This window comes from Equus caballus, chromosome 4 (assembly GCF_041296265.1).
Source record: "Equus caballus isolate H_3958 breed thoroughbred chromosome 4, TB-T2T, whole genome shotgun sequence".
NCBI lineage: Eukaryota > Metazoa > Chordata > Mammalia > Perissodactyla > Equidae > Equus > Equus caballus.
The window spans coordinates 91,762,863-91,779,674 of record NC_091687.1 but is presented as its reverse complement, the minus strand read 5'-3'; the positions used below and the strand labels follow the sequence as shown (position 1 = coordinate 91,779,674).

Genomic DNA, 16,812 nt, shown 5'->3' with positions numbered 1-16,812 from the left:
TTTACACTTATGCTCTAAAATGGATTTTAACTCGGGTCTCTAGCAGAGAAAGGAGGATGCATTAACCTTTAGTGACACTGAGATTCAGAAAATGAAAAATAATTTGGTAAACCACTGGCCCATCCTGTAGTCTTATCCCTTACGATAATTAAATGCAGCTGAGATGTTTATGCTTAAAAACCACCCACTGCACATCCACACTCGATTTGTTTATAGGAATTTGCATGAAGATTTTTAACCCAAACGGCTCATGTTCCAAACACAAAATTATATGACAATGTCAACTTTCAAAGCCACTCAATTAAATTTTTCAAAATATAGGTAAAGCACTTGGCAGTGCCTGGCACAGAGTGAGTGCTCACTGAAATTATTTTTAACAGAACCTATTTATTCTGTGAATAAGGAAACCTCGGAGGATGTTCCCAACATGTTTTAATGCAGCAAATTTTCAGTAAAGTGCTGTTCCCTCATAGAACCATTATAAGCATTTAGATGACAAACTTTCTGAATATCTTTTCTAGACCCAAAGTACAAGTACATTTAACATATATATAATCCTGGGTAGTCTTAGAACTTCACAGATTTGAAAACCTTACCACAAAGAGAACAGAGAATAGCCTATTTCCATATGAAATACAGCACTTTATTTTCCGGCCTTCACTTTCTAAAAGACTATTTATAAAGTTATAACTATGGAAGCCAGGCAAGGTCATCGTCTTCCCCTACTCTAACCTTACTAAGTGGTACTCAAACCAATTTGAAGAAAATAATTGTCAATTCAACATTTGATCTGGTTTAAAGTAGCTTGTACCACAAAGTTTACACATAAGGAAAACTTGGTGAGGCAGCAAACAGCCAACCCAACCCACCATCACTGATGGTCAGTTCTGTTGTACTGTGGGGTCTGGTTTGCAGGCATTTACTAACATCAAAGCTTTCCTAGCAGCAAAATCATTAAATATCCACCTACATTTAGAAATGATAGCATACATTTATCAGTAGCATAACTACAGATAAAAATACAACTAAAGAGATGTTTTTTAACATATGAGAAGAGGTCATTTTATACATTATCCCACTGTTTTCCAAATTTAATGACTACAGAGCACTTTTTAAAATACTGATGAAGCATCAACAGGAATTCAAGAGATCCAGTTGGATTAAAGTAGATAGCAACAAAATGGTCTCACAGATTAGTTGCTATGAGAAATTACCAAAATTAGGTTCATAAGTGTGACACACAATGAATAATGTCGCAAAAATATAGATAGGACAAGACACAGCAGATGAAAGATCAAATAGACAACATACAATGAAACAGTTCATTGGTAAATACCATCTTCGCATCTACTCACAGACGGAATACCATGCACTCATGCCCCAAATGATCTATGGCCTTCTAGAATTCTCAAGTATGCCACACTGTTTCTTAAAGGTAGATTACTACATAATGAGCCAACTAAATGTATTTGGAATTTTTCTTACACGTATTTTCAAACATAAATTTTGGGGGGAAAAGGATACTACTAGCTGGGAATCTTTTCACAGAATACTAATTACTAACAGAACATTCGTGTTCCACTCAACACAGTTTGAGACTGCCCATACAGATAACAGAAATCTGTTTTGGAGTTGAAAACAAATATTTCCTTTAGGATTACGAAAATAAGCCAATATTTACAAAACGTTTTAACATATGATGTTGAAGAGGATGGCATGTTTTGCTATTAGATATCTACTCACTTAGGAAAACAAAAATTCCAAAAATTGTTTCCATAACTTAAAAAAATAGGTTAAAAGGTACAGTTAACATGTACATAATCAAGAATTGCCTGGTATTTCAAAAAATTTTGCCTTGACTTGAGAGAGAGGTTTACAATAAAGGAAATCTTTGTACTTAGGAACTGCAGTACCCTTAAATTTTTTTCCCCAAATATCTATTTCTCAATTTCATTTTGGTTTTAATTAGTAAATTATTACCTCATAGTTAAGTGCTTGTCTTCTGCCAGTCTTAATCAAGGTGATTAAGTAAAAAGATCTAGTTTTGTGCTGTGACATGAACCAATGGAAATATTTTTGAGGAACACCAAAGTCAGCCATTCTAAACAGCTGCTTCTTTGAAGAAATGCTGGAAAAGAGAGTACCAATCTTTTTTATTTTTCTTTTTAGTTGGGTAGGTAAGATACACAAAGGTAAATGACATTAGTAACTGTTTCTAAATAGAACTAAGGTTCAAGCCAAAAAAGAAGAAAAACTTATAAGTAAACAAAAAACCAACCTGATAACTAAACCATCTGCTAGCTAATGAAAATGCTTATTTTGGCAACAACATTCCCTAAAGAAAGCAAATGTTTGCCACTGTTGAGTCTAAAATATTTCCTTCAAGTCTCATAATTACATGGCTCCAAAATGTTCTATCACTTTTCAATAGGTCAGTATGTCTCCCTTAAGGAAGCATTTTTCTAGTAAAAGAACATAACCATTCTGAAAATGTTGCCTTGGCCCAACTTACAGATGCAGTAAAAGATATGAAATTAGGCTATTCCAGAGAACTGATACCTTCCTCCTTCCTCTATGTATACAAGAAGACATAATTTAAACAAATTTTTTGAACAGTCTCAACTATTAAGAACACCTGAACAGTCTCAACTATTAAGAACACCAAAAACCTTTGGCTACAAACAACGAAAGAAACATGCCTTGGAACCCAAGATTTAGTTAGTGCCCAGGTCACTGGCCCACTGCCACCCTGCCGCTGAACTGCTGGAAGCAAACTGGTGGCTCAGGCCCAGCTCCTCAAGACAGAAGCCTCCACATTCAGGCTCAGGGAATCCCAAACAGGCACAAGAAGTCTCCCGCTGAATGCAGAATGACTCATGCCCACCTCTATGCGAGCAGGGAAGGCGCCTGTCACCAAGAATCCCAGATCATTTACTTACCAAACATTTCCATTTTGCTACACCATATTTCCCAAAGCAGACATTTTATTCCTTATCAGAAAGGAACTGGTATAAGACAAAGAAACCAACCTAAATGCAGCTCAAAAAAAAACCCCAAAAATACAAAAAAAAAAAAACCCACACTATCTTTCACGTATTAATTTGAAATTTGAACCATATGAAACTATTGTTTTTATAAGTCAAAAACGATCAAATATTGGCTGTTTCTTATGGTTCAATCTAATAGTTTTAGGAGCACATCTGAAAGCTTCGATGCACCTAGGACATCATAGTGCTGTTTGTAGAACAATCTGGCCTTTATAGAACCCTGTGTATTAACTGCATCAGAGAAATTAGGAACAGTTTTACTAGCAGAATATAATAACATAATATGTGTATGTGATATAAAACCACAAGTATGTGACCCCCAAGGATTTTGTTCACAACAATCCTGTTAAACATAAACTTGATAATGTTATCCATTCAACTTGTGTTTACAGCATGACACCAGCCACCTCAAGGGACACAAGTAGAGATGATGGCTTAGACTGCTCTTCAGGCAAAAAAGGATGGGGGCTAGGGGGAGAGAGTGTGGGACATACAAGGGAGAATACAGGGAATCCACGCAAGGCTCAGGGCTATAGTGAAGGTTTGGAGGAGTCTTAGGGGATCCCTAGGAAAAACAGAATCTCTGATCCTAGTTTCAGCAGAGAAGACTAAGACATTTTTTGGCTCCCTACAGCTCAGCTTTGCCACTGACTGACGGCCTCAGGGCTATTGACAGTTTGGTATTTAAGACAGACTTCCAGAGAAAGCTGCATCACAGAGCAAAGCCAAGTGCCAGGAGCAAGAACACTTTCTTTTCCCTTAACTCCTCAGCCTGTAGCTAATCAACAGTGATCAAATCAGGCAATCAAAAATGCCCATTCTTAAAATCAGTTTGCTAACATAATATTGATCCAACCTATTCAGGTGCCCCTTATCCCTCAGGAAACCCAATACCTATAATGCAGACTCAGCATGCTCTCACCATTAAAAAAAGGATGCCGTCTACCTCCACTCTCCCTTCATTACTGCCAGGGTTATTGCATGTTTTTATTTAATAAACCTTCATCAGCTCAAATGAAGGGTTGTTATTAGTTGAGCTAACAGCCAAATGATAATGCTCCAGAGAGATATCAGTGCTTGTTGGTGCATTAACAGAGAGAGGAGAAGGGCTGAGGTCAAGCATGTGTCAATGTAAATGAGGCGATATTAGGTACTAAAGGCTTAATGCAATAGACTGCCTGGGAGATAATGGAATTTACAGGATAAAGCAAATGAGATGAAGTTATTGATAAGTGAAAGAAGGCGGGGGGCCTCTAAGATAAAGTGCTGTCAAAGAAAAGGCCTTTTACTTGTGAATTTCTTCTTTAAAGTATCTTCAAATCTATCTGAGAAAACAAAACTCAAAAGAGATCAAATGTGACTTCTAGCTTCATGCAAGAGCTCATCCCATTACTGCTGTTAAATACAGACTTGTTCTAAAACCATATCATTTTATTAAGCTATTCTTAAGCTTTCTTCAGGGTTCTCCTTTTTCTGTTTTTTTTTTTTTTCGCTTTTTTCTTAAACATCAGGGCATTCTACTACAAAAAGTTCCCATAGTTTATTAAAGCATAAGTCATCTTTTTTTTTGCCTCTTGTAAAGTAGAAGCAGGTCTTCTAAGAGATTTCATCAACCCATTCCTCACAGAATGACAGTATCTGAGGAATGACATGCAAGAAGTTTCTATTTTAAAGGGCCTTTAAAGGTTGCAAACACTGAGGTCCCACCCCAATTTTACAGATAAAAAAAAGTAAAGCCCCAAAATATACCTTTTTTCTTAACATTTATTTTTCTTCCAAATTAGAAAAGTAATACATGCTCAGTCAAGAAGACTTGAAAAACCCCGGAAATCACAAAGGAAAATGATGATCCATATTCTCACTAATCAGGCATAATAATATTTTAACCTGACTCCTCCCAATCATTTTTCCAAAGTTTTTACAAAAATATTGTTATTTTTAAACATGCTTTTTTCACCTGGCAAGTACATTGGGGACATCTGCCCATTACTAAATATATGATTTTTAGTGTTTCCATACTAGTCCATAACATGAGTATTCCACAAATGATTTAAACCAATTCCCTAAACTTAATTGCTATTTTTTTTACTTTCATAAAACTGACTGTGATAATTATCCTTGTATACATATTTTTTAACACATAATAATTAAAATTCTTAATTCTTCCCTTAACATAACATTCTAGAGGCAGAAATCCAAGTCCAAAGTTACACACATATTTAGGGCTTATCCAAATTAAGAGCCTTATTTGTTTTAAATGGACTTAGCTCTGTTCACAATTACTTTCCTAATGAAATTAAACTATACCTAACACCTTATGAGAAAGATAAGAATTGTAATTGCTTATGGAAAAGTTCACCAAAAAATCCTTCTTTGTTCCTAATCTTATGATCCCTTCAATTCTCAGTTCCCATCAGTGTTCCATCAAGAGAGCATTAAAACCTACATTTCTACTCCAAAATACAAAAGAAGAGACCACTAGGAAAGACATTCTCAATTAACAAGTGTCCCAAAGTCCTTTACCTTTGTCATCTTATTTGTTATTCTGGGACAAGAAAAAGTTACAGAACAACTCTCAAGAGCTGGCAAAGGAGGTCTCTGAAAATCACTTCACACTCACTCTTCAATCAAGACAATTTCCCCCACACTCTGCAAGAGCCCCAAATCCATCAGAAACGCTCAGCACTTACATAGCTCTCTACTAACATGAATGATTAAAATCCCACAAAGGAATGTGAGAAGAATATGGCTTTTTTCATTTTAAAAGCTAGGCAACCACAAGTAATTAGTATTGGACTGCATCTCAGAGAAAATAGACTTCTTTAACAAGCTCCTCCTATCTTGTCAAGCCAAGCGAAAGCTACTGATCAGCATTCTCAGACCATCATCAAGCTGCGATAGAGGGCTCCCATCAACAACATGGTTGTCACCTGCCGCAATTTACACATATAGAGGGTCCCCATCTGACCACAGACCACCAATCAAAACCTGTTCAGGCAAGTCCATATGCAAGGCTGAAACCAGAAATAGGATGAAAGATGTCAGCAAAGAACTTGCATACTATTTTTTACTTAGATCATTCCTTCTACAGACTGAAGTGTGTAAACACACGCTCAGGCACACATACACACAGTTAATATGATTAAAACAACATGTATGTATTAGTGATGGTAGCATCAAGACAGAAATGCTGCTTAATGTAAACAAGCCTGAGACTACTGCTTTTTCTTTTTACCTGGCACTGGATGATGATGATGATGATGATGTTGATACCTATGCCATATTAAATCTGCATAATGCTCTATATTTTACAAAGCACTTTACCCATATAAAATCTCACTTTTATTCTCACAACCATTCTATAATGCAGATAGAGTATTTGTATATCCATCTCTACAAAACAGGACCCTACTATAAAACAGGGAGAGAAAGTGATTTATTTGCCTAAGCTCACAGAACTGGTGAGTTGTTGGGTCAGGACTAGAATTAAGAACACCTGGCTTTTAAACCCATTTTGTTTGCACTATACCACACTGTACCCAGACACCACTTGTCAATAAATAAATTTGTGCCCCAGTTTCAGTCCATTAAGACCCGGCAATAAGTCATAGAAGAACGCACAGCAAAGATGCAGGAACCAGAGCAGCAAGATGACAGCTCTGAAGAGTTCCAAGTCAGCCTAAACCTGGAGAGCATCTAATTTAACCATTTAAACTCTTTTTGACCAAATAATCAGGCTATAAAATCAGAATAAAAGCCAAATACTCATCAGCTCTTTCCCAAAACTGCCAATAGAGGATGGCAACAAAGCAACTTTAGTTGAACAACATTTCTATGTAAATGTGAATATCATCATAGGATGTCTGTCCTACGCAAGTACTTGGTTTCTAACTACTTGGAACTGGTGTCAAATGAAGTCAAAGACAATTCGTTTTGCTCTATTTGCACAGCACAAGCTATACCCTACATCAGTGGTTCCAAATTGGTCTGCATGTTGGAATCACCTGGAGAACATCAAAACTCACCAAACCTGGTGTCCCACCTCCAGACATTTTGATTTACTCAGTGTGGGGTGTGACCTGGGCTTTAGAATTCTTGAAGGATCACCAAGGTGCAAACAAGTTTGGGAATCACTGCCCCAAAGCCAAGGGAGCCAACTGAAAACTGCTGAACTTTAAGAGGTTTAGTGTAAAAAAAAAACCTAGAATTTCTATCTGCTTTGAAAGGAAAAAGGCAAATGAAGAGCAGATAAAAGAGCAAAACAAAAGAGAATAACCCCATGCCTATCAAACAGCGTGCCTTTTAGAAAGCCCAGCCTTCAAAAATAAATATAAACAAAAAGGGCAGTGAGCAGCAAGAAAAAGAGTTACTACAAAGCCCTGTACTTTTACTTTTAGGAGAAAAATAAAGCTGCCACACTAAGACTACTCACGTAATTTTGGACACAAAAGCCATGTTTACGCATTCAGTAACTTTATTTTCAGCTTTCTCTAAATCTTTTGGAAAGGAGATCAGAGGTAGGTGTCTGAGGGAAGGAAGGGGTTCCAAATGCAGCTGGAAGCAGCCATAGCTGAGCACTCTATTTAAATAGCAAACCATTCTACCCCTCCCCCACCTCCAGCCCCAGTATTCCTGGTCCCCCTTGTTGTTGTACTGATTGTGGTATGAGGTACTGTTTATTTGTTAATCATCTTTCTCTCCCAACTAGCACGTAAGCTCTTTCAAGGTTAAGGCCACCTTCACAGATACATACACCAACAACAAAAATGACCAACAATGATATCATCACATTCGTCTATCAAAATATGTGCCAGATTCTTTCCTGTTAAATTATTAGTAGAGAATACCGGCATCGGTCTTTCAAATCAATATTTTACACTAGGAACAGATGGGCTTTAACGGTCGCTATTTCATTATTGATCACTGATATATTTTTTATCTGTTGTAGAGAAATCTATATGGAATATTGAAACGTTTTTGCAGGGTCACCGAACCACTTTCAAGTTAAGTCCAATAAATTCACTAGAATGTTCCACCTCCTCATATTTATAGAGTTTTCTCCTCAACACCATTCTCTAAGTCATGATGAGAAAGAAACCTTGTGAGATCTCAGAAACTTTAGAGCCAGATAAAAGAGATGTGCCTTTTGGCCCCTTTTTTCCTACTTGTACATTATTCATTTGATAAAAGATGCATGATCACCCCTTACATGCCCCAAAGGATGAGAAAATAAGAATTAGCCTATTTGCTAATGATATGATTTTACTGGCACAAATAAGAGCAACCTCACTGATCCACTGGTGCTGCCATCTAAGTACTGACAGAAAAAATATCTTAACATCAACTACACTAACACTAAAATCAAGATTTGTGATAAAGCACCTTCCAATAGTGAACTGGCTTATATCTAATTACAATACCCAGCAGACTTACACATTTAGTTACCAAAGTGCAGATTTTGCAAGAAGCTGATCTTGGATAGTTTACCAACAAATTACATTGCTTATAATTAGAAAGCCAACAGGTATCCTACAAACATTTACTTGATGTGGGCTGAGGAGGCATTTGATAGCACAGAACCTGAAATGTGTCCATGCCAAATCCCAAAAATATGGTATAGAACTTTGGGGTCTTGATCATCCACCTGTGCATGTGTTAGAGCAGACTAGACACGTTTTCTGAGAAAAATCCTCTGTCCACAAGAATTTCTTTGCCTGTATAAAATGAGGGCTAGCCTTTCGTTCAGACAGATGTCCATGTTGGGCAAGAAGAAAGGGAATCAAAAATGCTTAACCTAGCCAGCCCTACTTCAACCTTTTTATCAGCTCAAAGCAAGTCCACCTCTGACCAGTTTTTGAGATTATAACACGGGAGCAATCACCATATCCTTTCTCCAGTATCAGTAAAAATAACCAATTAACTATATATAATATTTCTAAGCCCTTATTATGTATAGTAGGCATACTTTACATACATAGCTTAATATCTCATTTAATCCTTTCAACAACCCCTGGGGATATATATTACACATTCTTAACTCCAACTTTCAGCAAAGTCAAATTAAATAATTAGCCCCAAGTCATCCAGCTGGTAAAAGTCAAAGCTTGGACTCAAGCACAGGTCCATCTGACCCACACTAAGACCCATGCTGACATTCAAACCTTGAATGTTGTCCAACAATCGCCAAGGATCTTGTAAACTGAAAATATTATACTTATTTTTATTACAGGATCTTAGAAAACTGTGGAATTAAATAGCTGCATTACTATCTTTATGCCAGACGTGGCCACATTTTCACCGTGTATGTGAAATAACTCCAGTATGCCATTCTCTCAGCAAAGCTCTCTGGGAAGAAGGCAGCTACATAAACATAAGTTATTATTATAATTATCATAATAATCCTTATCTGAGTATACAGCTATGGATTCTTTTTGAAAAGGTATATAAATAAAAACAGACAATATGATTAAGAGACATTCAAAATCTCTACAATCTCAGGAGGACTTAGAAATGAAAAAATTATTTTAGTCATAAGCCTCGCAACTGTCAGCTAACGTGCTCCAAAACGACTTGCACTGGCTGGGTTTCCACCGATTGAATGCAATTATGAATTGACTTCTATGGGTTGATAAATCACAACTTGTGTAAGTGGTTTTCAAAGCTCATCTGTGCAATTTTAGTTTGATACAAACTTCCACACAAATTTTCCTTAACAAAAAAAGTTCATAAAAATATTACCCATCATGAAATACCTTCCTGGATAGCTCATGCCACAGGGAAGAAGCTGTTATTCTTATATTAATAATTCTTCCCAGAATTAATCAGTCGTTGTACATTAGAACCAGCAGCTGGAGTGTTTTGAGTGATAATGAAACCTGTAACAAGGCATCTTCAGCCGTCTTTTCAAGACAATAAGGGAATTAAAATTTCAATTTAAATGCAGAGGTTTGAAACACGCTTCACTGGCAAAATTACTTCAATTAATGTGAGTGGAATACAAAGGACAGACTGCAGAAATGTGATGCAGCAACCAGAAATTATGTCATTAATGTGCTTGCATCCACCAGCACAATGACTGCAAAGGTCTCATTTAAACCATATGTATCACAAAGCTACAGGCTACAATATTAATCAAGACTCTGATTTCAATGTGACGGACACAGGCTTCTTGTTGGATCATTTTTAGCTTTTCATAAGCTAACAGCAGCTGTTTACCTTGAAGAAGGAAACAAAAGGCCATGCCTATTTGCAGACAGGCCCTGTCATGACAATTTAATTATTTTATGCAGTACTCAGGTTATCATATCAAAAGAAGAAATAAATATCCCATCTAGAAGCCACGTCTATAGCTATCAGACCAGTCTGATGGTGAAGTAGGAATCGCAGGAGCTGACAAGAGCCATGGGTCACCACTGATTTATTTACTCTGGATTTATTAACCTGAGTAGGGATTAATTTACTGGGCATCTGCACCTGCCTGAAAATGGAAATGCAAAATCTTTTGATAAACAAATGCAAGGAAATCAGAGGGTTTTGAAAGACTAGATTGCTTTGTCTTCACTTTCCTCTGATGTCTTTTTAGCAAAGCTTTCCATTTGGACTCTTGAGATGGCCTTAAGTAGATTTTACTTCTAACAGCACATAACCATAGGGAAAGAAAATGTGATCATTTTTTCATGTGACGTCTGACGAAAGAGCAATTATAGACCTTACTATTCACTCTTGTAGACAAAAGGCCAAATTGAAGAATATTTCCAACCTTTTAAGCACACCTTAAAGCCTACCTCCATGAAATCTTCACTGTATGTTAGGGCATGCCAACTCCCCAGATCATACAAAGCAACTACCTCATCTGGAAAAGGGGGATAATGTCAAAAATCTCTCTCACACAGGGTTGTTGAGAGAAGAAGTGGGTTAACAAATGTTAACATACTTAAAATGGTCCCAGCACATAGTGAGTGCTCAATACATATTAGCTATTAGCACTATTGTTTTTGTTGTCCGTTTAAATATTGCAAAAAGGAAAGGTTAGAAACTAGAGAACCTTGCCAAAAAAAAAAAAAAAAACGGAAGGAAAAACAGACCAGAGCTCCAAGAGAGGAAATGCCCTTTTCTCTATACTGGCATGGGTCTTTCACATAGTTATCCGTTTGGCTAATGATCTGTGAACTCTGACTACATGAGGTGCACTATGCTAAGCACAGGACAGACAAAAATAGGTAAGATACAGGCCCTGTCCTCAATGACCTATCTTATACACAAAAGCAATTATATTATGATGAACTACCTGCAGCTTATGGAACCATAAAGAAATGTGGCTACTCACGTTAAATATTCTTACCACAATAAAAAGAAATACACAATAATTTTTTTTTGAAAAAAAGGATGAGAAAACCATCTAATTGAATTACCTGGGACATTCATAGACTTGATGAAATTTGAGCCAAGTCTTAAAGAATAAATCGTCATTTTCCAGGCAGACAGGATTGGGATTAGGTTCAGGGAAATACATGATCAATTAAAAAAGAAAAATCTATCGCATCCCTATACAGCAGCAACAAATAAGGAGAAACTGTAATTAACAAAGAGCTACTGTTTTAAAAAGCCACAAAAAATATGATTCCCAGAAATAAAACTAAGACAATATATGTAGTACCCTATGGAATACATTACTAAGCATTCTTATAAAAGGACATTCATGAAGACTTCAATAAATGAGAGACACATCCTCTTCCCTGGAAGAACTCTACCAAAAAGATGAACTTCTCTTAAATCTAATCAAAATCCCATCACATTTTTTGTGGAACTTAACAAGCTGATACTAAAATTCCTATGGAAGAGTAAAGAGCCAAGAATAGCACAGACAATTCTGAACAGCAAGGTGAAGAAATATCTTCACCTGCTATCAAGACATATAATAACATTATAGTAAGTAAAACAGCATGGTTTTGGTGCAGATATACATGAGACCAACTGAACAAAATAAAGAGCTCAGAAACACACCCATGCATACGTGAAAACTTGGTATGTAACCAAGCTAGCAATATAAATCAGTAGGAAATGGATTCAACAATTGGTTGGAGCCAAGCAGCTGTTTAAAGATAAAATTAGATCCCTAGTTCACACCATATATGAAAACAGATTCTAAATGAGTTAAAGAAGACAACATAGGAGACTCTCTTTATGATATTGGGATAGAAAATTTCTTAAAATAAAAGTCACATAACATAAAGGAAAATGAAAGAGAAATTTTATTGCATTAAATTTTAAAATTTCCTTATAACAAAAGACACCAAAAACAAAGTAATAAAGCTACACCACCAACTGGGAGAAGATATTTACAATCCATCTAACGGACAGAGGATTAGTATCCAGAACATATAAAGAACTACAAATAGAAAAAAGGAACTTCTGGGAAATGTATCTCATATGCTCACCTTTTTCTGGAGGTGACTGCTCTTCCTCCCCACCCCACTCACCAGGCCCCTCACCCCCGCAACCACAAAATTTTAGTTAGAACTGGCAATCATAGCACCCAAGCTGGCCCAGTCTAGATCCTACCCCTGCTACCCCTGCACTTTTGAATTAGCAAAAAAAGGTTATTTTCCTCTGCAAAGCTCGAAAGATGTAGGCCACAGCCTCCACTCCTCCTTCTCCTCAAACACCCAAACCCAGCGCACAGGTGGAAGGAAGAGTCCCTAGGAGAACAAGGAAGACGACATGAGGAAAGAACACACAGGTGGCACCCCACATCTACTCCCATCCTTTTAGCAGACTGGGTACAGTAGTCAAGCAGTTCTTTTACCTAAGCTAGCTAGAGTGGAATTTCTGTAATTTGCAACCAAGGACTTAAAGAAGTATTTAATAAGGTCCTTAAGAAAGTAAGTAAAAAAAAAAGGGCCGTATTCATTATTGATTAGCTCTTAAGTAAATAAATTAGCCCCTAAGTAATAAAACCATAAAACAAAAATCTGAAATCCTAAAATGAACATAACATAGAAATAAATTCTAACAACCTATTTTTAATATATAGCATTTACTTAAAAGAGGCCCACAACAAAAAACCATGATTCAAATAGATGTGTATATGATACACCAACATATATAATCTTATCTATTCTGATTGCTGAATCTTGGTAATTTAGCACATATATGCAATTCTAATGGACAAACCAACAGTAAAGCTGAAAGGTGATTAATTTTTTTGTCAAACACCCTATAGTCATTATTATGGATGATGTCACTATGAACAGGATACTGAAAATAACCTACTCTTTTGCGACTCTCAAGAGCAGAGCGTTATTAACCTCATTCCACTGTGGAAACTGACTATTCACCCCTATCACACAACCAGATTTTAATATACAATAGATTGTCACAGCACATCTCACCTCTTGGTTATCAAACTTCCTTAAAAGCATCTTACAAAGAACTTACAGAAAAATTCTTCTTGAAAGTTTCAATGAACTAAAACCACTTAGAGGATTTAACCTGTTTCTCCCACCAATTCCTCTCAGTGTTTTTTCCAATGTTACAGCCAATCTAATTTGGTGAAACAGGTAAGGCATTTTCACCTACCGTGAAAAAGAAAACCCACATACAGTCTATCTATTACTGAGAGTTTCTGCAGTCCCCAGACAACTGCGAATGAGAAGGAAGAGGGGTGCTGGTGTGGAAAGAGGAGGGAGAGAGAGCCGCCCTAAGAGCCTGAGGCCCTGAGAAAGTTAGGGTCATTAGAGAGCAAGATGAGTATTTTCATTTTTTACTCATTTTCTTGACACTCAGTCACATGCACCAACAGTTGCAAACTTCTCTGAATTTTCATTTCAAATTCACAAAGTAGCAGAATGGATGAAGATAGAGGCTAAAGGCTAGGCTGTAGAGTAGTCTTGCTTGACAATATTACTTCCAGAATTATTCCAAAAACATTATTTTCTTTCTTATCAATTTAAAGGAAAAAACAAAGCCCTAATATAAAAATTCCTTCAAAGAATTTGTGGAACATCAAGTTTATAAATCTAAAGTTCTCTCTCACGCAAATTTCTTTCTTTAACATGGGATTCATTAACTTTACGTTCCTCTGAAGCTAAAAAAAAAACCTCTCATTACCATTCCAACACGATTTAAGTACTGTTTTCTTAACATTACACTTCTTGCCATTGTTACAAAGGCAGACAATACATAAATAATAATAATCTGCCATTTCAAACACTGGAATTAGGACGAGAACTAGCCAGGCTACACCTGCAAGGGCTCGTGAATCCCAAGTGGGCAGTTTGTAATGTGCTCCATGAATTAAAGAATTCAGAGAGAACAAAGGGAAGTGCTTTTATATCTCAGCAGAAACGACCATTAGAGCAGGCTGATCTCTTACCAGCATGTCGGTGGCACTGAGATAGTGCTTGCTAACCATGCACTGTTCCAGCTTTTGAGGCACTTGCTTGATATTCTCAATTTCATCCAGCAGGTTCAGGACATGCTTATGTTCAATTCCCTCAATCCACAATTTCCGAAGCTCATCCCGTTTGCAGTGCAACAGCATCTTGCATGAAAGCAGATTCTCTTTTACCTACAACAAAACAGATTCAATCTTAGGTCAGTCCAAAGTCTTGCCAGCCTAAACCCCTAATCTGGTTAGTATTCTTCATTGGTACTACTGTAAGTGACACTTTCTAATTCCCACTCTCTTTTATTCCATTTGCTTGGTCTGCTTGCAAAATTCTAATCCTGGTTCTGATGCTGACTCACTTGGGTGCATCTCTACCTCTCTATGTTTATATTTTCTCTCCTGTGAAATGAGAAGACTACTCCTAACCCACCTTTGAGTCAATCTAGAGAAAATTACTTAGAATATAAAACACTCTGAAAACAGGAAGTACCACACTGATGTTAACATATCTAAAAGGGACTGATATGAGAGTCCACATTATCATTCCTTCCCCATTCTTCCTTGCATAGTTCCTATTCAGCTGATAGGTCACTTGGTCAGTCCCTCTAGATAGAGAGCTTCAGCTGAAGTTTACAACCAAGGAACTAGGCATTCATTTCAACTGACTAAAATGAAAATGAGCTCAGTTTCCAGAAAGAGTAGACACATCCAGAGATAATCTCAAAATAAAAGGAATTAGGGCATACCAAGGATTTTTCTTTTTTGCCAGGTATTCAGATTTTTCGGTTTTAAATAAGATCATTGCAAGCATCTCATAGATCTCACACTTTAGTGAGCAGCACAAGCACAGACTGACAAAATAGAAGGAGGTGGAGAGCTGCAGCGAGGGATGGAGTCAATGTACATTATAAATATATCTTCATTTTCTACTAATTAAAAATTTTCAATTTTTACAACATAAAAAAATAAAAAGAGGGGCCAGCCCTCTGGCCGAGTGGTTAAGTTTGCATGCTCGGCTTTGGTAGCCCAGAGTTTCTGCTGGCTCGGATCCTGGGCCGGACATGGCACCACTCATCAGGCCATGCTGAGGCGGTGTCCCACGTACCGCAACTAGAAGGACCCACAACTAAAAATATACAACTATGTACCAGAGGGCTTTGGGGAGAAAAAGAAAAAAATAAAATCTTTAAAAATAAATAAATAAATAAATAAATAATAAAAAAATTAAAAGAATCATGACCTTTCACAATTCATAGAACTACCATCGTATACTTTTGACATTCCTTACGTGTATTTTTACTTAAACTAGAATTTAAGTCTACAGTTTCGTTTTTGGTTTTGTTTGAGGTAAAATTTATGCATGAATACATCTCAAGTATACCATTCAATGAGTTTTAGCAAATGCAGACACCCGTATAATCCAAACCTCCATCAATATATAGGACATTTCCATCACTCTAGAAAGTCTATCATATTTTTGACAATTGCAAATCTGTCTTCTTCTTCTACAAGATTTGGTGTGGAGGTGCACATACTCACTGACACTATACTCCTGATGATTACAAAACTAAATTTCAATATTTTTCCAACAAACATGCAAAATATGAAGATACAATGCTAAGATTAGGTTTCTTGAGAAAGTATCTAATCTATTCCCACAACCTAGGACAACACTTAAATCATACTTAGATAAAACTCTCCAACATAAAAAGCCCTGAATAACAGGATTTTGGAATCTCTCTTGATGGGCACGGTAGAATGATTATTGGCTTTTTGGGGCACATCCCTCTGAAAATCTTTTGAAGATGGTCCTAATTACCTCTGTTCCTTCCTATAATCCCAACGTGATAGCAAAAGAATTTTTTTTTTTTTTAGCATAAAACACCAAGAAAAGAGAAAGAGAGGAGAGAACAGTGAGAGATGGCAACAAAACTTTAGAAGCTGGCGAAAAGATGAATGATGGGTAACTAAATTAGCAGAGCAGAGAAATCCGAAAATCTTAGCAAGCAGTGGGGTTTGCTAACACCGAAAAGGAGACATGAAGAATATTAAAAGCAGGAGTACGAGGTTACAACTTTCTATAAGGAGTATTTTGAGCCCTAGATCCTCATCAAACCACATGGACAGGTAATTCCCTCCCCCTAACACTGGCCAATTAGAAGGTTTATGATCTGAAGAAACTGCAGGATCTGGACCAGGAAATACCAGGCACGGCTGAGGGGAGGGTGTGATGCTCTGGACAGAAAACAGGAGGATGACATCAAAGTGGGCCTACAGAACAGTAATATCCTCCACCTCCTTCCAGGGTTGGCTCCAATAACACTGAGCTTGACTTTTAGCCCCAACGCAGGAAAATTACAGCTTTCCCCTGGGAAA

The 16,812-nt window shown here is 37.0% G+C and overlaps 1 protein-coding gene across 6 annotated transcripts in view; it reads right to left on the bottom strand.

The window, feature by feature from the left end:
- Positions 1-16,812, bottom strand: part of EXOC4 (exocyst complex component 4) — a 738,285-nt gene that overhangs the window by 688,109 nt on the left and 33,364 nt on the right. For all 6 annotated transcript variants that reach the window (XR_011438236.1, XM_023640178.2, XM_005609413.4 and 3 more), the window contains exon 3: positions 14,422-14,616. Coding sequence is in view for 5 of the 6 variants with exons in the window: in XM_023640178.2 (XP_023495946.2) it covers positions 14,422-14,616 (195 nt within the window). In the remaining variant the exon portion in view is untranslated. The remainder of the gene's footprint in view (positions 1-14,421; positions 14,617-16,812) is intronic.